The sequence below is a fragment of the Labrus bergylta genome, chromosome 8, assembly GCF_963930695.1.
Source record: "Labrus bergylta chromosome 8, fLabBer1.1, whole genome shotgun sequence".
Lineage (NCBI taxonomy): Eukaryota > Metazoa > Chordata > Actinopteri > Labriformes > Labridae > Labrus > Labrus bergylta.
Genome location: NC_089202.1, coordinates 30,853,226 through 30,878,225, shown reverse-complemented (window position 1 = coordinate 30,878,225; position 25,000 = coordinate 30,853,226). Strand labels below are relative to the sequence as shown.

Here is a 25,000-nt window from a genome sequence, read left to right as displayed (position 1 = left end):
CTTCCTGAGTACTGCCGAGGGGATCTTGAGCAAGGCCAACAGCGCTCTCCCTCCTCTCCATTAGGGCATGTCCACAGGTCGTGTGTGTGCATGTGTGTGTGTTTCAGGTCTGTGTGTGTGTGAGAAGCAAGTTTCTCAATCACAGAGTTTAAATTCCCTTCAGGGGTTAGTAACATTTCTAAAGAGTAATAAAAGGCTTTTATTCTTTTGATTTTTTTTCTGATTTACCCTCCTGAATCTTTTCACATATGAAACTGAAGTGGAAGGTTTCATTCTGTAACCGTGCGTGGTTAAATCCTGCAGCTAACAGAGACAGCGTGCGTGCATGTGCGTCGCCCTGCAGAGCGTTAAACGTGTGGCGTACAATGAGTCAGTGTGCAGGGAGGACGAGGCACAGCCCGTCTCTGAACATGAAGATTAAAATAAGAAGAAGGACGAGCCGATGTGCTGTGATGTGCACGACTGCACACTGAACAAAAGACAACAGAGGAGCAGCGCTCCGATAACAGCTGAGTGTTTACAGAGACAACAGGCTGACAGAGTGGAGCAACACGCGGACGCTTTCTCACAGGAAAGGAATCCACCCAGTTTGATGAAGACGCTCCGAACATTAAAGCGAGACAGAGAAATGTGTTTGTATTAACTCGGTTTATGATGATTTTAAAGATGGAAGTGTTTGTAATGAAATGTTTTTTAATGAATCTTTAGAAACAGTTTGCTGACTCTGAACTGAATAATTAAACTGTGCGTCTTTCTGCAGATTTGAGATTTAAATGTAATCACATCTTCACACTCCTGCACGCAGCCTCCGCTCTTCAAAAGCCAACCTCCTCATCTCCCCCTCTTAGAACCAAGCACTGAACCTGCAGGGGACAGAGCCTTCTCCATAGCTGCCCCCCCCCCCCCCAACTCACTCCCTACACACATTCAACACTGCACCGACCCTCCTACTTTCAAATCACTGATCAAAACTCACCTCTTCAAACAAACTTTTAATGTATGATTGTGATGTATTTCCTGTTTTCTGTAGTTTTACCTTTATAGTTGTTGTCTTTATGATTTGTGTGTAATATTACAATGTCTGTTAGTCTGTCTTTACTGTGAGTTTTTGAAAAGCACTTGTAAATAAAATGTAGTATTATTCTTATCTTCACACATCAGTCCTCAGAGCTGGATCTCCTCTCTTTCTGGGAACAGAATCTCTTCAGTTTTATGAACGAGGACTTGCACAATAACTCTTTATGTAAAACATGAAGTAGAGATCTCGCAGGGACAAAACACCTGGAGGTTTGGCCTTGACCGCTGCAGGACAGGTGTTTCTTCACGCCTGCTGCAGCCCTCTGACACTTTCCACCCCAGATAATCTCACAGGAGGATATCGAGCGAGGAACCTTTGTCCCAACATGTTCACACAAAGCATCAACACCTCTTCCTGTTTCCACTCTGATGCAATCACACAACAATTCACTGTCCCCCCGTTCACAGAGAACAACATGTTGGCTTGTTTTATATTTAGAGTCAGTTTAATAATCAGGAAACAGATTTTAATTTTAAACCTTCTCTTCCTGTTTTCAGAGCGTGAAGATCCTGACTTACAGAGAGCCTCAGAACAGCGAGTACCGAGAGTTTGTGAGAAGCCTGAAGACGGACGCACACAACATGTTCAACTACACCGTAGAGGACTCACTGGTGAGTGCGTGTGTGTGTGTGTGTGTGTGTGTGTGTGTGTGTGTGTGTGTGTGTGTGTGTGTGTGTGTGTGTGTGTGTGTGTGTGTGTGTGTGTGTGTGTGTGTGTGTGATGTCATACACAACTCATCAACGTTTCACATTCATACAAATCCTTCAAATATCAGTGAATCCCTTCATCAAATTTTACAAAACATCTTGATCCCAAATTTCCAATGTGTTGTTTCTGTGACACAAGAGGAGCAATCATGAGTTGTTTCAACTGGTCTTGACTCCCTAAATGTCTTGGTCTTGTCTCGGTCTCGCCCTGTCTTGGTCTTGGTCTTGGTCTTGTCTCGGTCTCGCCCTGTCTTGGTCTTGGTCTTGTCTCGGTCTCGCCCTGTCTTGGTCTTGGTCTTGTCTCGGTCTCGCCCTGCCTTGGTCTTGGTCTTGGTCTTGTCTCGGTCTCGCCCTGTCTTGGTCTTGGTCTTGACTCCCTAGATGTCTGGGTCTTGTCTTGGTTGGAGCACTCTGGTCTCTGTTGGTGTGGTCTTGACTACAACACTAGAATCAACATTCAGTAACGATCAACATCATAATTTAAAAATCGGAGTTGAAGGCACAAACCACAAACTCCATCGCTTACAGACAGGGACAGATATGAACCAATCAAAAGAGAGGAAATTAGATTATTAAAGTAATGAATGTGACTCCAAAGTATCAACAATGTAAAGATTTTTTTTTAAAAAGACTTCATGCAAATGTTTAACTAGGACCATCAGAGGTGTCAGAGCAGCTCGGAGACAATGTACACTAGAGAAGCTAATTTAGTCTGCTGATGTTATCCTGCACACACACACACAAACACACGCACACACACAAACACACACACACAGAAAAATCACTGAGCTGACTTCAGATCCCAGTGCTGCTCATGTCTCATATTATCAGCTTAAATAAAGGCCAACATGTTGGATAGAAGTTTCCCCGACTAAGATAAGTTCAACTTTATTGTCCCCAAAGGGAAGCTTGTCTTGGGACTCCGTCGTGCAGTTACAAGAGAATTAAAAAGTACACAAATAGAGATCATACAGAACATGTAACAATTCCACACATATATAAAACCACTTTCCTACAGCGGTGATTTATAGACATATTGCACGGCCCCCTGGCACATCCTACATCACCTCTTCTAAGGATTTACATTTGGGATGCACAATATGACTTTTTGTTGAGCAGATACCGATGTCAAAATCTTCGCTTTAGCCTTTATTGGAGTCTTTCTCCAGATTTCAAATGTGTCTGTGTGTTACCAAGAAAAGCCTCTGCATGTTTCTAATAAGCTCCACGAGCAGAAACGTGCTCAAACTAGGATCAATATTGGAGATGCTTTTGAAAAATGGAGAGAGGTTAGAACACAGAAAGGTTTAAAGACCCATGCAGAGCTGGATAAACACTGAAGCTTCAGAGTCCACCACATGGTGACCTGAGTGAACATCCACTCTAGAGAGGGGGGGGGGGAGACAGCTCTCTATGATGTTTAGAATTTAGACTGCAGTACCAATTTTAACCACTAGGTGTTAGAGTTACGTACTGCTCCTTTAACTCCAAATACATGTTTCCCATTATGTTATTAAAATAGGTTTTAAAGCGTTGTAGTTCTTTGTCTCTGTAAACATTTGACTCTGCGTTCAGTCAGTTTCTCTGAGTTTCACCTCGTGTCTGAAGCTCTCAGCTTCAACCCCGTTTGTTCCTCCTGAAATCGAAATAGTCATAAGAACAAAAACTCACAGACTTGGTCGCTGTAGATTTCATCAAACACATGTAAGGAAAAAGTGTGCGAGATATCACGGACTGTTTTTATTGAAGTAGGTTCACTGACGTCTTCTTCAATTAAACTCACTGATGGAACATGATGTTGTCTCTGCATGCCGTGTTAAAGAAACAGAAAATCTAATTTAGCCAATTTCACAGCATGTTTGACAGAAACCGCACGACGTCAGCGAGGGCGCGGGTGTGTGAAGTGTGTGTGATAATCTGCGAGTTCAATCCAGCGTGTCATCATAGACCGAGAGGCGAGGGATTTTAAAGGAACTGATTTCTGGATATAAAAAGGGATCATGACTGTGCCAGATTCACAAAGAAATCTCATCAGTTTTTGTATTTTCTGAGGGATGGCAGGTCTTTCAGTTCAGGGTTAGAAGTGTCAAAGATTTCACCGCATCTTTGTGCCACAGCCTTGAGGTGTGTGTGTTTATGTGTGTGTGTTTGTGTGTGTGTATAAATGTGTCACATGTTTCTAACAGTTTGGATGTTGAAGCCTGAATCAACACACAGAAACATGAGACAGCTGTGAAAATGATGCACAAACCAGCCGTGGAATTTATTTATAAAGAAACAGATGGTGAAAATGTTCACAGCTCACACAAACACATGAAATCACACAATTTTCTTAAGAGATGTTTCTGATTTTAAAGGTGACATATGATGCAAAATCCACTTCTCCATGATCCTCTATCTCTAGTATTTGTCTCTAGTCTGTCTACAAACCCCCCAATGATGAGAAAAGTCCATCCTCTCCATCTTTTGCCTGCTCCACTTTTCAGAAAATGTGTGCTCAAACAGGCCGTTTGGAGATTTTCCCTTCATGACATCACAAAGGGCAGTAGCCCCTCCCCCAGGTGGGTGACTCTCCCACAGCTAGGTGTTTGTTCTGCCCTCTGAGTCTGCCTTCTCACCGTAAACAATAGGACATGGAGCGAGAAAGCACCGAGTACACCCGAGCCCTTCCAGAGAGGGGGCGTGGTCAGTCACAGCTCATTTACATATTTAAAGGTACAGACACAGAAACAGCCTGTTCTGAGCAGGGCTGAAATAGAGGGGTTTATAGACATGATCAAATACAGGATTAGAGTGGATTTAGAACAAGAAACTTCACACACATGTTTTGAGGAGCTCTGACACTTATTTAAACTGAAGAAGAAGAGGAGGATATGTCACCTTTAAATAAAACACAGATGGTTCACACATATTTGGTTAGATTAGATTAGATCTACATAAACAAGCCTGACATTTCTTTAAATTTGCTTACTCACTATCAAGTGTAAAGACAGATGCTTAGATTGCAGACGTTAATTAAAAAATTATTTAGCTGTTAAGGTCAGCACTTGAATTACTAGTCAGGCACATTATGTAGTAGAGATTCTTAATCTAAATGAGGTTTTAATGGTTAATTAAACTTTAAATAAATTAAAAATATTAAGGCTTTTGCACAACTCTCACCAAAACACAGCCCTCTGTTTCTCCAAATCCTCAGCCAGACGAGATGTCACCCTCACCGGGGGATGTGCAGCCAGGAGCGGCACTCGAGTTTGAAGGCTGAGTGGTAGGGGGTAGAGAGGTTTTGATGCACCTGATTGGACTGGACATGTTTTTAATCTCAGAGCTAACAGCACCCACTTTACACCCAACGTCCGAAAATGTAAAAAAAAACTTAAATGACAAAAATCTCAAAAACGGTTGGAAGGTAACTTTTAATACTTTCAGAGATTTTGAATATTGAACATAAAATAAATAACAGAGTTAGAAGGGTTTTATGGATTTGGGTTTCCAGGGGCTTTATCTGATATCTAAACATTCAGAGATGGTTCTGTTCATCGCTCAGCTACCAGCAGCTGACTCAGAGTCAGGCTGCTCTTTTCCTCGACGCTGTAATCTGCTCAGATGGATCACAGAGCTCCAGTTTGTCCCTTATCAGCCACCATATGTATTATCTGCAAAATGGGCAGCTAATCAGGAGCTTCTGGCTCATCAGCAGCAGACGGACAGCTGAGAGGACGCTAATGTAGTTAACACACACACACACACACACACACACACACACCCACACACACACACACACACACACACACACACACTCAGAGCTCCACACACACACACACACACTCACACACACTATGATGTAGAAAGATGATACCTCAGTGATCCCTGTGGAGAAACAGGATACATCAGACGACCGTTAGGACACAAACAGACGGCGGTTACTCGACTAATCCTCCAGTTTTAAAATAAAGACGTTCTGCACGGTTCGTGTCTTTGGTTCATCGTGGCTTCAAATCTAAATGTTTTAGATTTACCACTTTATTCCTTTTGATGCTTGAAGCTGGTATCGTTAACACCACTTCCTGTTATGACGTGTTGCTCACAATGAGGGGCTCTGCACACCGCGGCCCCCTCATCAACCAATCAGAGCTCAGCACACAGACAGCTTGATTTCTCTCCTTTCTAGCATAATTTATGAATATCTCCATTATCAGAGCTCCTTGCTGTTTCCTCTCAGCTCGGCGCTGTCAGAGGTTGATTTTAAGCACCACGTTCTGCCCGTCTCATCATACACTTATTGTAATTTAAACATAACCTCTCTGCACAGGTCACCGGGGCGCATCTGACCTCTTCGAGGCGTTGATAAGAAAGTCGACGGCTCGTGGAAACATCCGCACATTTCTGTAGAATAATTGGATCAGATGCTCTTCGTGGTTTAACCCTTGACATCTGCTAAAATGCTCGAAAAACGTTTCATGAATGTCAGATTTCTAACGACTTTAAACATCATCTCAGGGGGAATTAAAAGGGAAAGTCGATTTGTTTAAGCTATTTCACATATTTTGGGGTTTAAATGACTAAAGGCCTTGACACACCAAGCAGGCGGAGAGGCCGAGGAGACAAATCAGGAGAAACCACACTAATGGGTGAACGCATGGATACTACAGCGGCATGCTCAAGGGGCTTTCCTGAACCTGAGAGGAGAGCTTGAGAGAAATGAAAGCTCCCAACAGCCAATCAGAGAGCTCCCTCTCACCGACTGCCAACGCTGATTCAACATGTCGAATCAGCCCAAAAAAAGGCAGAAGGACAGCGTCCAACTGGGGCCAACGGAGGACAATCTCCTTGGTGCGTCAGGGCCCTAACAGGTACAAATCGTTATCAATCAATCAAACTTTATTTATATAGAACCTTTCAGACAAATTAAATTGCGGTTCAAAGTGCTTTACAAGAGTGCAGAAAAAGTAGTTTATAAAATCATTGAGAGACTAATGCACACCAATAAGAATAAAAAAAAGAATATATAAAAATGAAAAAAGAAAATACGACACATAAAAGCAATAACATATTAAAATTAATACATAGGAGAAGAATATTTAAAATTGTAGTTGGATAAAAAAGACAAAACAATAATGATTAAGATTTGAATGTATATAAAGCACTATATAAAAGCCAGACTGAATAAATGAGTTTTAAGACTGCGTTTAAAAATCTCAATATTCTCCTCTCAGACCCTCAGGAAGGTTTGTTCCACAGTGTCGGCGCGTAACAGCTGAAAGCAGCATCGCCAAAGGTTTTTGTCCTGCTCAGTTATGATGGTCCATCACTCGGTCACTCACTGCAACAACAAAAAAATCAAAAAATCAAAAAGATGTTGGTAACATTTTCTGGAACAAATTCAGAACCTCTCATCAATATAGAATTTAAGAAGCACTCTCTTCTATTACTTGGTGTTTTTGCGCTGACTGTGCGCTCTGGAGCGTTTGCATGAAGCGTTTGTGAGCTGAGGATAGAAGTCCTGTCTCCATGACAACAGTCTGTTGACAACGGTCACAGTATGAGCTACACTGCTCCGTTACTTTTTACTTTATGTTTGATATTTGAGATTGTTTATTTCCCGATCAGACACGGAGCGAGGAGGATGAGGGTACAAGACACGACCTGTAGGAGGTTAAACTACAGCGAATATCATACATTTGGAAAAGAGCGCCGGTGACGTCAGCAGCACCTTTCTGAAAAGTTGAAAGAATTTCAATTTGAGCGCTCGGAGCGCCTTTTTCTCAAGGCGGTCGCTTTCTGCTGCTTTCTCTACTCATTGAAAACATTTGAAAAAAGACGCTGCCGCTTAGTAAAAAACGCCAGGTGGACCCGGGGCGTCACACGAGGGAACACAAACGTACCGTTCTCTCATTTGTTCTCTTTCATGTTCAAGAGCGACAATAAAACGACTTAAATCCTCGAGGTCTCAAACGGAGAAGCTTTTTGTTGTTGAAGTGTCTTAACGTTCATCCTGCTGTTTGTCTAAACTTTGCCTAAACACCATCATTACCTTCAGCTGTTATCAGAGAGGATTATGGGTAATCAAACATTGATTTAACCCTGAGTGAAGGCGGTGTGGTCATTACACTCTGATTGTTCAGTCTCAGTGAGTCGCATCAATAGGAGACAATCAGAGTTTGATTCAGAGTGTGAGTGGATAGACGCTCGTTACTCTCCCCAGAGCGGGAGAGCGTTCCCATGATGCTCTGCTCTAACAACGCTTTCAAACCGAATCAAAAGACGCCTAAATATCTTAAAGAGAGAGAGACAAAGTGCACAACAAAGTAGGAGGAGTTTCCTTTCAGTTGTTTCCTGTGTTTCTTCCTGCAGATGAACATCATCGCCGGAGGTTTTTACGACGGTTTGATGCTCTACACTCACGCTCTGAACGAAACCATGTCGCTGTCCGGCGGCCGGCCTCCGGGGAAGGTCGTCAACGACAGGATGTGGAATCGAACCTTCCACGGTGAGTGGACGCTGAAACTTTTTCTTTGTCTTGTAAAAAGCTTAGGACGTTTATTTTCACCTTCTCTACATAGAAGGTGAAACATGACTCCTTAGTCCTCGGGGTCGCGTTCACAGTGAGGGTGAGGTTGACGGGCGGGTTGGCTCGGCGCCGGCAGTCATTCGGGCGTTGTACTGAAGCGTTGTGGTGAAGAGGGAGCCTGAAGGCAAAGCTCTCGATTTACCACTCCATCTTTGCTCCAACCCTCAGCTGTGGGTGTTTGAAAGGCTCTCAGGGTGATGATGTCATAGCCCCGCCCCTTCGACGATGTGCAGCTCTACTCACCTCATGTAGTTCAGTTAAGCAGATAGAGTGTGAGAGTTCACTGCTCCTTGTTCACTGCAGTGTATGATTTAGTTGATGTTTGATGTTCAGAAGTTCAGGGTGAACCCAGAGCTCACTGGAGGGATTAAATATCCCGTCTGGCCTGGGAACGCCTCGGGATCCTCCAGGAGGAGCAGGAAATCGTTGCTGAGGAGAGGGAAATCTGGTTTGACTGACTTTGCCTTCTGCCTCAGCGACCGGATCTCGATAAACGAAAGAAAATAGATAGATAGTCCTTCGATTGGCAAACATCTCATGAAGGTTTTTGATAAATTCAAAAAGTTGAACTTCACATGAAAATAGTGTTTTGTCTCTGTTTGGTTGATTTCATATGAAGTGATTTTGTCCGGCTGTTATGAACTCTGGCAGGTGATTTGTTTAACCATAACTGATGTAAATAACATTGTGTTTCTGGTGGTAGGGTTTTGCTTGTTGTCTGGTTGTTTGTTCATGAAGCCGGGCTGTCAGTCACTTTTACTATTCAAACAGCTGCTTTATGCATCCAGAGCTGCAAACATGGACGTGATAATTAACAGCAGCTGTTTCTCTGGATCTGATTGATTTGTTTGTTGTGAAGCCCCCCACCCCCCCCCCCCCCCCGAGCACAACGCGTCTCTTTGAATCCTCTCGCTTACTCTCACGGTTTGATTTATGTTGGAGATGAGAAGCTTCTCTGAAGAGCTTCGAAATGAATCCTCGATGTCGCCCACTCGAGCGAAATGAGGTCTGACCCCGGGGTCAGACTCATGATGACATGCTGTTCAGGTTATTAAAGGTGAGGACCCCCGCTGCTCTCTGTTTATCCTGCAGCTCCTCGATACCAGAGTCTGAATTCACATTAGATTCTTCTCTGACCGATTCCCGACTTTTTAAACATGGATTTCACTGATTCACTTAGTCAAGGATCACACCTCTAGATCGTTTGCTCTGGTCTGAATCATGGATCAGTTTGTTCCATTGTTGCATAATGACCTCAAGTTAAGTCTTTGTTCACACGGGGACTTTTACAAGAGGACCAAAACGTGTGATGAGAGGAAATGCTCTCTGATTGGTCGGAATTAATCAAACACTAGCTGCCTCCTGATTGGCTGAGGCTGCTCCAAAGACTCTTTACAGTTTCTGATTGGACAGACGAAGACACGGACTGATGTTTGTCTTTATCACTGAAGGATGTGTTGATGTTCTGGAGTCTCTGAAGACGCTCAAGACGGTTCAGGAGAAGGACCACGTTAACCCTCCTGAACCAGGACCACGTTAATCCTCCTGAACCAGGACCACGTTAATCCTCCTGAACCAGGACCACGTTAACCCTCCTGAACCAGGACCACGTTAACCCTCCTGAACCAGGACCGCCTTAACCCTCCTGAACCAGGACCGCCTTAACCCTCCTGAACCAGGACCACGTTAATCCTCCTGAACCAGGACCACGTTAATCCTCCTGAACCAGGACCACGTTAACCCTCCTGAACCAGGACCGCCTTAACCCTCCTGAACCAGGACCGCCTTAACCCTCCTGAACCAGGACCACGTTAACCCTCCTGAACCAGGACCGCCTTAACCCTCCTGAACCAGGACCACGTTAACCCTCCTGAACCAGGACCGCCTTAACCCTCCTGAACCAGGACCACGTTAACCCTCCTGAACCAGGACCGCCTTAACCCTCCTGAACCAGGACCAATTTAATCCTCCTGAACCAGGACCACGCTAATCCTCCTGAACCAGGACCACGCTAATCCTCCTGAACCAGGACCACGTTAATCCTCCTGAACCAGGACCACGCTAATCCTCCTGAACCAGGACCACGTTAACCCTCCTGAACCAGGACCACGTTAATCCTCCTGAACCAGGACCAATTTAATCCTCCTGAACCAGGACCAATTTAATCCTCCTGAACCAGGACCACGTTAATCCTCCTGAACCAGGACCACGCTAATCCTCCTGAACCAGGACCACGTTAATCCTCCTGAACCAGGACCACGCTAATCCTCCTGAACCAGGACCACGTTAATCGTCCTGAACCAGGACCACGCTAACCCTCCTGAACCAGGACCACGCTAACCCTCCTGAACCAGGACCACGTTAATCCTCCTGAACCAGGACCACGCTAATCCTCCTGAACCAGGACCATGTTAATCCTCCTGAACCAGGACCACGCTAATCCTCCTGAACCAGGACCACGTTAATCGTCCTGAACCAGGACCACGCTAACCCTCCTGAACCAGGACCACGTTAACCCTCCTGAACCAGGACCACGCTAATCCTCCTGAACCAGGACCACGTTAATCCTCCTGAACCAGGACCACGCTAACCCTCCTGAACCAGGACCACGTTAACCCTCCTGAACCAGGACCACGCTAATCCTCCTGAACCAGGACCACGTTAATCCTCCTGAACCAGGACCACGTTAACCCTCCTGAACCAGGACCACGCTAACCCTCCCGAACCAGGACCAATTTAATCCTCCTGAACCAGGACCATGTTAATCCTCCCGAACCAGGACCACGTTAATCCTCCTGAACCAGGACCACGCTAACCCTCCCGAACCAGGACCAATTTAATCCTCCTGAACCAGGACCACGCTAACCCTCCTGAACCAGGACCAATTTAATCCTCCTGAACCAGGACCACATTAATCCTCCTGAACCAGGACCATGCTAACCCTCCTGAACCAGGACCACGCTAATCCTCCTGAACCAGGACCAATTTAATCCTCCTGAACCAGGACCACGTTAATCCTCCTGAACCAGGACCACGCTAACCCTCCTGAACCAGGACCACGTTAATCCTCCTGAACCAGGACCACGCTAATCCTCCTGAACCAGGACCAATTTAATCCTCCTGAACCAGGACCACGCTAACCCTCCTGAACCAGGACCACGTTAATCCTCCTGAACCAGGACCACGTTAATCCTCCTGAACCAGGACCACGCTAACCCTCCTGAACCAGGACCGCCTTAACCCTCCTGAACCAGGACCACGTTAACCCTCCTGAACCAGGACCACGCTAACCCTCCTGAACCAGGACCGCCTTAACCTCCTGAACCAGGACCACGCTAACCCTCCTGAACCAGGACCGCCTTAATCCTCCTGAACCAGGACCAATTTAATCCTCCTGAACCAGGACCACGCTAACCCTCCTGAACCAGGACCACGCTAACCCTCCTGAACCAGGACCGCCTTAACCCTCCTGAACCAGGACCACGTTAACCCTCCTGAACCAGGACCACGCTAACCCTCCTGAACCAGGACCACGCTAACCCTCCTGAACCAGGACCGCCTTAACCCTCCTGAACCAGGACCACGCTAACCCTCCTGAACCAGGACCGCCTTAACCCTCCTGAACCAGGACCGCCTTAACCCTCCTGAACCAGGACCACGCTAACCCTCCTGAACCAGGACCGCCTTAACCCTCCTGAACCAGGACCACGCTAACCCTCCTGAACCAGGACCACGCTAACCCTCCTGAACCAGGACCGCCTTAACCCTCCTGAACCAGGACCGCCTTAACCCTCCTGAACCAGGACCACGTTAACCCTCCTGAACCAGGACCACGTTAATCCTCCTGAACCAGGACCACGCTAACCCTCCTGAACCAGGACCACGTTAACCCTCCTGAACCAGGACCACGCTAATCCTCCTGAACCAGGACCACGTTAATCCTCCTGAACCAGGACCACGCTAACCCTCCTGAACCAGGACCACGTTAACCCTCCTGAACCAGGACCACGTTAATCCTCCTGAACCAGGACCACGCTAACCCTCCTGAACCAGGACCACGCTAACCCTCCTGAACCAGGACCACGTTAATCCTCCTGAACCAGGACCACGCTAACCTTCCCGAACCAGGACCAATTTAATCCTCCTGAACCAGGACCACGTTAATCCTCCCGAACCAGGACCACGTTAATCCTCCTGAACCAGGACCACGCTAACCCTCCCGAACCAGGACCAATTTAATCCTCCTGAACCAGGACCACGCTAACCCTCCTGAACCAGGACCAATTTAATCCTCCTGAACCAGGACCACGTTAATCCTCCTGAACCAGGACCACGCTAACCCTCCTGAACCAGGACCACGTTAATCCTCCTGAACCAGGACCACGCTAATCCTCCTGAACCAGGACCAATTTAATCCTCCTGAACCAGGACCACGTTAATCCTCCTGAACCAGGACCACGCTAACCCTCCTGAACCAGGACCACGTTAATCCTCCTGAACCAGGACCACGCTAATCCTCCTGAACCAGGACCAATTTAATCCTCCTGAACCAGGACCACGCTAACCCTCCTGAACCAGGACCACGTTAATCCTCCTGAACCAGGACCACGTTAATCCTCCTGAACCAGGACCACGCTAACCCTCCTGAACCAGGACCGCCTTAACCCTCCTGAACCAGGACCACGTTAACCCTCCTGAACCAGGACCACGCTAACCCTCCTGAACCAGGACCGCCTTAACCTCCTGAACCAGGACCACGCTAACCCTCCTGAACCAGGACCGCCTTAATCCTCCTGAACCAGGACCAATTTAACCCTCCTGAACCAGGACCACGCTAACCCTCCTGAACCAGGACCGCCTTAATCCTCCTGAACCAGGACCAATTTAATCCTCCTGAACCAGGACCACGCTAACCCTCCTGAACCAGGACCACGTTAATCCTCCTGAACCAGGACCACGTTAACCCTCCTGAACCAGGACCACGTTAATCCTCCTGAACCAGGACCACGTTAACCCTCCTGAACCAGGACCACGTTAACCCTGCTGAACCAGGACCACGCTAATCCTCCTGAACCAGGACCACGTTAACCCTCCTGAACCAGGACCACGTTAACCCTCCTGAACCAGGACCACGTTAATCCTCCTGAACCAGGACCACGCTAATCCTCCTGAACCAGGACCAATTTAATCCTCCTGAACCAGGACCACGCTAACCCTCCTGAACCAGGATCACGTTAACCCTCCTGAACCAGGACCACGTTAATCCTCCTGAACCAGGACCAATTTAATCCTCCTGAACCAGGACCACGCTAACCCTCCTGAACCAGGACCGCCTTAATCCTCCTGAACCAGGACCAATTTAATCCTCCTGAACCAGGACCACGCTAACCCTCCTGAACCAGGACCACGCTAACCCTCCTGAACCAGGACCGCCTTAACCCTCCTGAACCAGGACCACGTTAACCCTCCTGAACCAGGACCACACTAACCCTCCTGAACCAGGACCACGCTAACCCTCCTGAACCAGGACCGCCTTAACCCTCCTGAACCAGGACCACGCTAACCCTCCTGAACCAGGACCGCCTTAACCCTCCTGAACCAGGACCGCCTTAACCCTCCTGAACCAGGACCACGCTAACCCTCCTGAACCAGGACCAATTTAACCCTCCTGAACCAGGACCACGTTAACCCTCCTGAACCAGGACCACGCTAACCCTCCTGAACCAGGACCGCCTTAACCCTCCTGAACCAGGACCGCCTTAACCCTCCTGAACCAGGACCACGTTAACCCTCCTGAACCAGGACCACGCTAACCCTCCTGAACCAGGACCACGTTAATCCTCCTGAACCAGGACCACGCTAATCCTCCTGAACCAGGACCACGTTAATCCTCCTGAACCAGGACCACGCTAACCCTCCTGAACCAGGACCACGTTAATCCTCCTGAACCAGGACCACGCTAACCCTCCTGAACCAGGACCACGCTAATCCTCCTGAACCAGGACCACGCTAATCCTCCTGAACCAGGACCACGCTAATCCTCCTGAACCAGGACCACGTTAATCCTCCTGAACCAGGACCACGCTAACCCTCCTGAACCAGGACCACGTTAATCCTCCTGAACCAGGACCACGCTAACCCTCCTGAACCAGGACCGCGTTAACCCTCCTGAACCAGGACCACGCTAACCCTCCTGAACCAGGACCGCCTTAACCCTCCTGAACCAGGACCACGTTAACCCTCCTGAACCAGGACCACGCTAACCCTCCTGAACCAGGACCACGTTAATCCTCCTGAACCAGGACCACGCTAATCCTCCTGAACCAGGACCACGTTAATCCTCCTGAACCAGGACCACGCTAACCCTCCTGAACCAGGACCACGTTAATCCTCCTGAACCAGGACCACGCTAACCCTCCTGAACCAGGACCACGTTAATCCTCCTGAACCAGGACCACGTTAATCCTCCTGAACCAGGACCACGCTAATCCTCCTGAACCAGGACCAATTTAATCTTCCTGAACCAGGACCACGCTAACCCTCCTGAACCAGGACCACGTTAATCCTCCCGAACCAGGACCACGCTAACCCTCCTTAACCAGGACCACGTTAATCCTCCTGAACCAGGACCAATTTAACCCTCCTGAACCAGGACCACGTTAATCCTCCTGAACCAGGACCACGCTAACCCTCCTGAACCAGGACCACGCTAACCCTCCTGAACCAGGACCACATTAACCCTCCTGAACCAGGACCACATTAATCCTCCTGAACCAGGACCACATTAATCCTCCTGAACCAGGACCACATTAACCCTCCTGAACCAGGACCACATTAACCCTCCTGAACCAGGACCACATTAATCCTCCTGAACCAGGACCACATTAACCCTCCTGAACCAGGACCACATTAATCCTCCTGAACCAGGACCACATTAATCCTCCTGAACCAGGACCACATTAACCCTCCTGAACCAGGACCACATTAATCCTCCTGAACCAGGACCACATTAATCCTCCTGAACCAGCTGTGACACCTTCAGAGACCCTCGGACCCTCTGTGAGTCTAACCAGCTGCAGAACTTTTTTTAATTTCCTGCCGAGCTGCTATCACAGGAGAACATACTGTACATTCCTGATGTGTTGCATAGAGAACGGGAGAGAGACGAGCGTGCAGCGGTACAAATATGACGTTTTAGATAAGCTGAGTGAAGAGGGAAACGCAGCACAATGAGACCGACCACGGCCAAAAAAACAGACGGGGGCAATGGAACAAAGACGTTCAAGGTCCTGATTCATCACACATCTCAGAGAAGAAGAAAACATTTCAATCTGTTTTTCAAGTTTTTCAAAAGACGACAGATATTTGATTGATTATTTACAACAACAGTTATTCTTTGATTCCAAACGCCTCTTGAGTGGCGTGAGATCAAGGTCGGCACAAACAGTGAAAACGTCTCCGCTGATTAGTTCTCATCAGTCACGACGCAGAGTCTCTGCTGATTACTGATCACTTTTCCTCGTTAGACATGACAGCTTCATGTTTTATTTACATAAAGAAGAGAAGAAGAACAAACATATTTAATTCTGCTCCTTCTCCGTTAGTCATGATGGAGAATTATCCAGCTTCCTTATTCATTCTGGGCCTAATCCCCCCTTTAGACGATATTAAAGGGGACATATTATGAATAATCCTCTTCTACAGTGTTTCTGAACATATATCTGTGTAACCTGAGAGTCTACAGACCCACAACATGTGAAATAAACCATCCAGTCCTTTGTTTGTGGTCTGCATAAGTCTTACAACACAGAGAAAAATGCTTTGGATGGTTCTAAAGATTCTTTCGTCAGAGTAATATTTGTCATTATTTTTGATCCAATCTTTCAATCCAATCAATCACCTGTTCCTCCTCTCACTGTCTGTCCAACTAAAAAAATCAAGGTATGACTTTTGGTCCATATTACCCGGCCCTATACAATCTCCTGTTGTGTGGGGGAACCCAGAGGATAGGCGAGCATGTCACTTTAATCAAACGATAGCTAGATCGGAAGCGAGCTGACTGAAGAAGAAAGACCAGTGGCGGCTCTGGCTCAGTGGTAAAGTCGGTCGTCTCTCAACTGGAAGGTCAGGGGTTTGATTCCCAGCTCCTGCAGCAACATGTCTGATGTGTCCTTGAGCAAGACACTTAACTGCAAGTTGCTCCCACTGCTTCGTCGATGGTCTCACTTCATAGCAGCCTCTACCATCAGTGTGTGAATGTGTAGGTGTGACCCGATGTGTAAAAGAGCTTTGAGTAGTCAGAAGTCTAGAAAATAAATATACAAACTCATGTCCATTCACCAGTGAGCAAACGCTGCAGCTGCAGAGTAGAGATCATAAAGAAGAAGGCAGATCATGCAGTATGGACTCATAAAAATAGATGAATATGGTGGATTATTTTCCTTCCCTCTGTGAAATCTAATTTACAAGCAGCAGCAGAGGTGTGTTAATATTCTGCAGTGTCTGATTGGAGAAGATTCTCAGGTGATTTTTTCATCCTCTCGTAAAATTTAACCGATTTTCTTTCTTTTGCAGCAGTGAGATGTTTTGAACTCTGTCTTCATCGCACAGTCCTCTGGTAACTCGATCTGCCAAACGCTTCCCGTGCACAGGTCTGTGTTCTGTTACAGAAAAAAAACTGCTGCAGGAGATTTATGCATCATTTGTACCTTTAATGGTTTATCTTTACAGTCCTCACCTCTGAACTCTGCTGTCAGAGGAAGTTATGAGTCTGCAGAGAAGAAAGCAGCGCTGGATTAAAACTTAATCCGTCAACGTTTCATTCAGAAAACACAAAACAGATGAAAGCAGCAGTTTCTCTAAAGAGGGAGAGTGAATCTGCTGCCATATTACATCACTCCTCTGTTTCAACCTGCTCGATATCACTAACAAAACATCCGTGACTGAAGTTTCTTTGACCTCTACTGCACCAATGTTCCCGTTTCACTAAAAGGCAATAAATTAGATCAGAAGTGTAGAAGAAGAGGAGTAAACATGATACAGCATCATGCTATATTTTGGTTAAAAGAGCAGTATGTACATGTACCCATGACCCTTAGTGTTTTATGTTAATGGGTACTGCAGTCCAAATTCTAAACATCATAGAGAGCTGTCCCCCCCCCCCCCCCCCCCTCTCTAGAGTGGATGCTCACTCAGGTCACCATGTGGTGGACTCTGAAGCTTCAGTGTTTATCCAGCTCTGCATGGGTCTGTAAACCTTTCTGTGTTCTAACCTCTCTCCATTTTTCAAAAGCATCTCCAATATTGATCCTAGTTTGAGCACGTTTCTGCTCGTGGAGCTTATTAGAAACATGCAGAGGCTTTTTAGGTCGGGTACAATCACTTCTATCTGAACCACTTCTCTTGACCGCTTCCATCGCTGTGAGTAATTCTCGAGACGGCTTCAGGCCTACGTAAGCTGGTTAAACCTCTTAAATAGACTCTCTTCCAGCCCTGGAGAACAGTCCTCCCCTGGCAGCCCTGCAGCGTTCTGCCCCAGAAGGCTTCCAGAGAGCTGGCCTTTTCTGGAGCTTCAGATCATGCAAAGCTGCTTCATAAGTTTCCCAGACTGACAACATGAAAGGTGAACATGAGGAGCGTTTGGGACCCTCCTCCTGCAGGTTGTTGTGACCATTAACCCCGAACGTCCCGACTCAATACAAAATATTTTCTTGAAGTTTCCGTGGAAAGATTGTCGACTGAATGATTCAAATGTAGAAATGTGAAACACAAACAGACTTTATTTAAATCAGGCTGCGCTGAGTTTTCTCAGAGCGAGATGTTATTTTTATGTTCAGAAATTAAAATATGTGTGTTGTACATGGCAGGAATCGACTCTGTGGCCTCATCTGGCTTCCATTAAAGCTCTCCGTCTTTTTTTCCAAATTCTAACAGCTCTCAGTCAGATTTACTGGAAGCCAGACGACGAGGGACTTCAAGTTGGTCTCTCTCCGTCTGTTTTAGCTCATCTGTCAAATCTGGCAGAGATCGCTGTTCTCATGCATCAGATTTCTTGCAGAAACTTTGGGGGAAAGATGCATCTCACTGCATAAAAACAGCTGCCTTTTAATTCATATGCACTGTATTTAATAAAAGAAGCCGCCAACGTGCTTTTCAGATTTGTAAAAATCCCTGAAGGACATGTCCTGCACGACATGCTGCAAAGATTTTAAATCTTCAACATCAACTTGATTTAGTATTTTCTCCTCTTACCTTCGTTAGTTGGATAATTATTCAACTCATCGCTTGAAGTGCACTTATATTATACAATATTTCTGTCAACCTTGACTTGTAGAAATTCTGTTAATCTCAGCGCTGAGCTCTGCCTTCCACTTTTTTTTTCTTTATTATGATGAGACGTTTTTCATTAACGAGTCTGCGAGGTGAAAAACTGCTGAGAGCCGCTCTCAATGAGTTCATTGGTTTTTGACATCTTATTTCATTACTTTTATTTGATGAGTTGGAATAATATCCGCTTGTATTGTTGACAGTTAATTAGACTTAATTAGATTAGGACTCTGGCGGCTCTGAGAGAAGGATCATGGTTTGACTTAATTCAGAAAAAGTCTGCTGAGGTAATGACTCTGTACCCTGGAAATATTCCTGTTTTAATAATTCAATATATTAAACAAACCTGAACTTTATTCACTCCAGGTTTCATTAGTGATTGACTTAATTTATTTTTTCTGATTCTTGTGTACATAAAGATAAAGATAAACTTTATTGATCCCCCGTGGGGGAAATTTGTGCATTACAGCAGCTCCAGAAAACAGGGGACGGGAATATAATTATTAAAAATAAAAATAGAAGTTAAAATCAAATCAAACATATTTATATTCAGTTAAATAAAAAAAAATACAATAACGTAAAATGACACAGTAACTTGTTCACACACAGTGTGTAGCATGAGGTGGTGATGTTGTTAAACAGTCTGATTAAACAGTCTGATTAAACAGTCTGATTAAACAGTCTGACGGCAGATGGGATGAACGACCTGCGGTAGCGCTCTGTCTTGCAGGGTGGGTGTCTGAGTCTGCTGCTGAAGGAGCTGCTCAGGGCCCCCACAGTGTCTGCAGGGGGTGAGAGGGGTTGTCCATGATGGATGTCAGCTTCACTAACATCCTCCTCTCACCCACCTCCTCTACAGAGTCCAGAGGACAGTCCAAGACAGAACTGGCCCTCCTGACCAGTCTGTTCAGTCTCTTCCTGTCTCTCTCTGTGCTCCCTCCTCCCCAGCAGACCACTGCATAGAAAAGTGCAGACGCCACCACAGTGTCATAAAAAGTCTGTAGCAGAGTCCTGCACACTCCAAAGGACCTCAGTCGCCTCAGCAGGTGAAGTCAACATTGGCCCTTCTTGTACAGGACGTCGGTGTTGTGTGACCAGTCCAGTTTGTTGTTGAGGTGAACACCCAGGTATTTGTACGTCTCCACCCTCTCGATGTCCAAGCCCTGGATGTTCACCGGTGCAGTCTGGGGTGACTTCCTGCAGAAGTCAATCACCATCTCCTTTGTCTTGCTGGCGTTGAGCTGAAGGTGGTTGAGTTCACTCCAGTCGACAAAGTCCATGATGACCTGCCTGTACTCCTGTTCGCTCCCCTTAGACACTCACCCCACGATGGCTGTGTCATCGGAGAACTTCTGCAGGTGGCAGCTCCCAGAGTTGTAACAGAAGTCCGAGGTGTACAGGGTGAAGAGAAAAGGGGAGAGAACTGTCCCCTGAGGGGCCCCTGTACTGCAGACCACCATGTCAGACTCACAGTCCTGAAGCCTCATGTACTGTGGTCTGTTGGTGAGGTAGTCCGTTGTCCATGCAGCCAGGTGACAGTCCACTCCCGCCCTCTCTAGCTTCTCCCTGAGCAGTGCAGGCTGGATGGTGTTGAAGGCACTGGAGACCCTCACAGTGCTGCCGGTGTTCTCCAGGTGAGTCCAGGATCTCTGCAGCAGGTAGATGACGGCGTCATCCACCCCGATGTTCGGCTGGTAGGTGAACTGCAGAGGATCCAGATTTGAAGTCACCAGGGGGCGGAGGTTGTTGAGGATGATCCTCTCCATGGTCTTCATCAGGTGAGAGGTGAGGGCCACAGGTCTGAAGTGGTTAGGCTCCCTGGGGTGAGATGTCTTTGGGACTGGCACCACGCAGGAAGTCTTCCACAGAGTCGGTACCCTCTCCAGTCTCAGGCTCAGGTTGAAGATGTGCAGAAGAACCTCACAGAGCTGGTCTGCACAGTCCTTCAGGAGTCTGGAGCTGATGCCGTCGGGACCTGTGGCCTTCCTCGCCTTGATCTTCCTCAGCTGGCTTCTCACCTGATCAGCTGTTATGGAGAGGCCGTCGGAGGAGGAGGAGGAGGAGGAGGAGGAGGAGAAGGAGATGGCTGTTGAGGGGGGTGGCAGGGTACTCAGGGTACTCAGATGGAGTGTCTGAGAAGCGGGCTGGTCTGCGCTCTGGAGGGTGGGGGTGGGGTTGGGAGTAGAATCAAATCTATTGAAGAACAGATTCAGGTCATTTGCCCACTCCCTGTCTCCTGCTTCAGGGCCCCTCCCACGCCTTCTGCTGTGACCTGAGATGTTATTCAGGCCCCTCCAGACTTCTCTTGCATTTTTATGTTGTAAATGTTCCTCCATCTTTGCCCGGTAGCTGGCTTTCCCCCCGCAGTACATCAAAAATGCACAGAACCTCTGGAACTGCTGACAATCACAATAATTGCTCAAAATCAACTGGAGAAAGTGCGTATAAAATCACGGTGTATAAAAAATGGGATACTGTGGCACGTATACACCTTACCCCGGTTTCTGACGGCAACCTGCACAGGCGCCGCCTCAGCAAAGTGACGCATCAGCCAAACAAACATGGTGTGAGAGCGGCCTACTTCTTGAGCATGAAGAAGACAGAGTTTAGTCTCTAGGTAATGTTAGCGTTTAATAGTGGTAATACTGCAACAAACCACAGTGCTGTCATAAACCAAGTGTAATAAACAAACATCAGAGGCAAGCAGCTGTAGGCAGACAGGGCTGTGAGTATAAAACTGGTGTTATCAGACTGTTTATTAAGTATTGGCTCACAGAGTGGTTGCTTTGATTGTTGTTTCTTTTTGAGGAAATGTTTTTGCTGTGGGAAGATAAAAATAAAAAAAGCAATTAGCTCGAGGCAAAACAAATCGACTGATTAATGAATGTGTCGTCTGGATTTTGAAAACAGTAAATTAAAGTAAGGAGAGAGAATGGGTCGTGTCTGCTGGTTGTCGAGTGGACGGGTCGGTGTTCCCTCTTTGGATCCTGCAGAGGAGGAAACATATGGAGACAGAAGACGGCAGCTTAAACAGAAACCTGAGATCACTTCAGCTATCTTCGTCTCATTTCCTGCAGGAGGAGATGTCGCAGTAATTGTTTCCACTTCATGCTGACGCTGTGTGCAGAGAACGGTCTGTTACTGAGAGGCAGGTGGGAGACACGTGGCCCTGTGGGAGAACAGGAAACTCCTCGGTTTGATTTGAACTGTAAATACTCTCAGATACGTTTGTTCTGGATTTTGTACCCAGAATCAATCAAACAAAAGTACTGAAGGATTTAACCTTCTTGGTTGTACTAATTATTGATATTTTTGTTAAAGTCAGGGTTGATATTTTCCTCCAGAGTCACTTCTTCAGATTTTGGTGTAAATTGTCTTTAGGTCCTGACAGAGATTAATAACTCAGGTTCTCTGAAAAAGGAACAAAGAAAATCCATCATCTGTATCAGTTTGTAAGTCTGTAAAAACTTCGACCAATGTCTGCACGAGCTACCAATCTGATGAACCAATCAGACGCCTCCCTGTCTCCCTGCTCACTCTCTACCTCTTACCTGCTCTAGCTCACACTCAAAGCTCGTCACCGATGACTTTAGGAGTTTATACTGAGAGTTTACTGACCGCTGAATGAGACATGAGACGACGTAGTTTCTACACAATGACAGAGATGAGCTGAGGTCCACTTCTGGAGGGACGGCGCCTGATGTAAGTGAGGGGGCGTGGCTTTAGAGGGAGCACAGAGGGGAGGGGGTGCAGACGGAGCACTGAAGGAATGCTACTTTCAAAATCATGCTAGTTTTTGAAAATGACCAACCCTGCCTTTAACCAGCCTACAATGCTGGTCAAATGTTGTGACTAAGCTGTAGCTCCGGTTTATGGCCCTGCTTTCTCCGCTTCACTGCCCCGATGTAAACTTGCATCAGTGAGCGGATGACCTCTCGTAGGAGCAGAACAGTTTCAGTATTTAGATCTAGTAAATGGAGATAAATGGTGCGTTCAATTTAAGTCGGAAATTCCAAGTTGCAACAATATCAACATTTCTTTAACTGACTTGTAATGCTGGTGTCGACTTGTGAGGGTGATGAAGTTAAACCATTTAGTTGCCAAAACATGAAGATCCCTATGAAGAACATCCCAAGGTTTTATCGAACATGTGAGACTTTGTGAAAAAACTTGTGTAGATCGCCTCAAATTAGACATAATAATACTTTATATCCATTTTCTAGATCCAAACATTACGACGCAGCTCCTATGAGATGCCATCTCTTCACTGTGCTTGTTTACATCCGAGTTGTAGAGCAGGAACGTTAACGGGAGCTATGGTCGGTCTATGGTTACAGCCCCGACTAGTGGTGGGCCTCTGTGTTGTTAATTAAAATTATTACTAGCTACTAATGACTAGTAATTCTGATGAATTATCGAGGGTGATGACGTTCAACGGTTAAAGTCTTTATCTGTGATTTTTCATACTTAAATGTAGAAATCAAGTATCTCCTCTGAAAATAACTCTGTGAGTCATGACTGTCTACAATGGGTGTAACACCCGAGTCCCACTGTCTGTGATGTTTTCAGAGTTTTCAGAGTCCTATCTTCACTTTGTTTACATCGCCAGGACGGCCGGCTGACTCCTCCCCTCGTGTATAAAAGTTGTTTAATTGAGGGACTAGAGAAAAGAAGAATAACATACTGTACTCACTGCTTAACTGTGTTTCTAGATCACGCTCATTTCAGGTAAATTTACATGCAGTGTGAAGATACCAGCATAATAAAGATCACTAGCATTAGCATGCTAACACAACAATGCAGCGCCAGTTGTTTTGGTTTCATGCTGGTGCTCAAGGGTGACATCTGCTGGATCAAAATAAAGCCTTAAAATCTACTAAACTAGAACTTACTATATGATGTTTGCACACTTGCTTGTTTAGATCGCTTTGTTAGAAACCTGTGTGTAAGAGTCCTTAATGCTAGAATCCCTCTGATTGGCTGCTCATCAGTATAAGAGACGAGAAGGCCAACAAATGGGCTGGACGTCTCTGAGGACTGATGATGCCTCTGGCTCTGTAATGTCCGTTTTGTTAGTCTGGGACTTTCATTATCCTTTAATTGTTCGCTTGCTGCTTCTGCAGAAGTTTCACGTCTCTGCAGAACGCACCAAACACAAAAGTTTCCTGTTAGGTGAGAAATCAATGACTGCTGACCTTTTTTAAAAAGCTTGATATTTAGTTAATGAGAGGAGGAATCGACCTTTCAAGTCCTTTAGTGTTCGATCTGTTCCTCCTCTCAGGTGTAAACTTTTAGTTTGTGTGTCAGCGCTCTCGGTCTTGTTTGGCGTGCGAGGGGAATGTTTCAGAGGCGAGTTCAGCCTGCAGATCCAGTCGATGAATGAAACCAAACTCCAGAAACTTTGTCTGTTATCACGTCTTCAAAACACACACAAACCCCACTGATGGATGACCGAGACTCACACTCGTAAAAACACACAAACTCACAGATTCTCAGACGTCTTCTTGCAGGTTGGACTCGTTTACCCGCAACAAATCTTCAATCTTTACATTCAGGTTCGGCTGTTTGCTTGGCTGAGCGGGAGGCTGAGCTTGTGTTTTATTTTGAAAGGTCACAGGTCTCAGAGGTCATCGGGGGTCATCGGTGTGGAGAAGAAAAATGTTGATGGAGAGTTTAGAGAATAAATGACATTTAATGTGAGGAAAGAGAAACTTCTAAGATGTTGATCAGTGTAGTCATGTTTTATTCCTTTTTTGTTTTCAGTCTGTGTCTCAAAAACAGTTTCCTCGTTCCAGGTCACTGAACTGTCCTGTAGTCTGTTTCTGAGGATGATTTGTTGTTCGTTCGGTGCCTGTTTTGATGTAATGTTGATAAAGTGATGGAAAATACCTCGAGTCTGAATAGTAAGATTTATTAGAATTGTTTTGAAATTGACCGGATTTATTTTACATATTTAAAATCATTGTTGTTAGACTAGCAGTTCAACGCTGCTCGCTGCCTTCAATGCGACATGTTGCACAGCCTGACTTCATATTTTCTCTCGTCTTAAAAAGTGCAAAAGGGAGTTTTTTTAAACAGGAATGTTCTAGAAAATGAAGTCTTGTTTGACTTCCTGTCTGGGTCGTCGTAATCCTGACGAGTTTGATGCGTCCTTACAGAGTATAGACTCACAGCGTATTTGAAACGGAGCAGCTGGCACGCTCTGGAAACACAATCATTGACTAGAGTGGCAGCGAACGGGGGGGGGGGGGGGGGGGGGGGGCGACGGACCAGGTAACAACCACGATGTCACCTGTCACTTTCTCCTACAATAATAAGCTG

General features: G+C 46.2%; 1 protein-coding gene across 1 annotated transcript in view; it reads left to right on the top strand.

Moving 5' to 3' along the window:
• LOC110003331 (atrial natriuretic peptide receptor 1-like) overlaps window positions 1-25,000 on the top strand; it is a 93,021-nt gene that overhangs the window by 44,312 nt on the left and 23,709 nt on the right. The window contains exons 3-4 of the mRNA XM_065957956.1: window positions 1,576-1,689; window positions 8,137-8,272. Of these exons, the coding sequence (XP_065814028.1) occupies window positions 1,576-1,689; window positions 8,137-8,272 (250 nt within the window). The remainder of the gene's footprint in view (window positions 1-1,575; window positions 1,690-8,136; window positions 8,273-25,000) is intronic.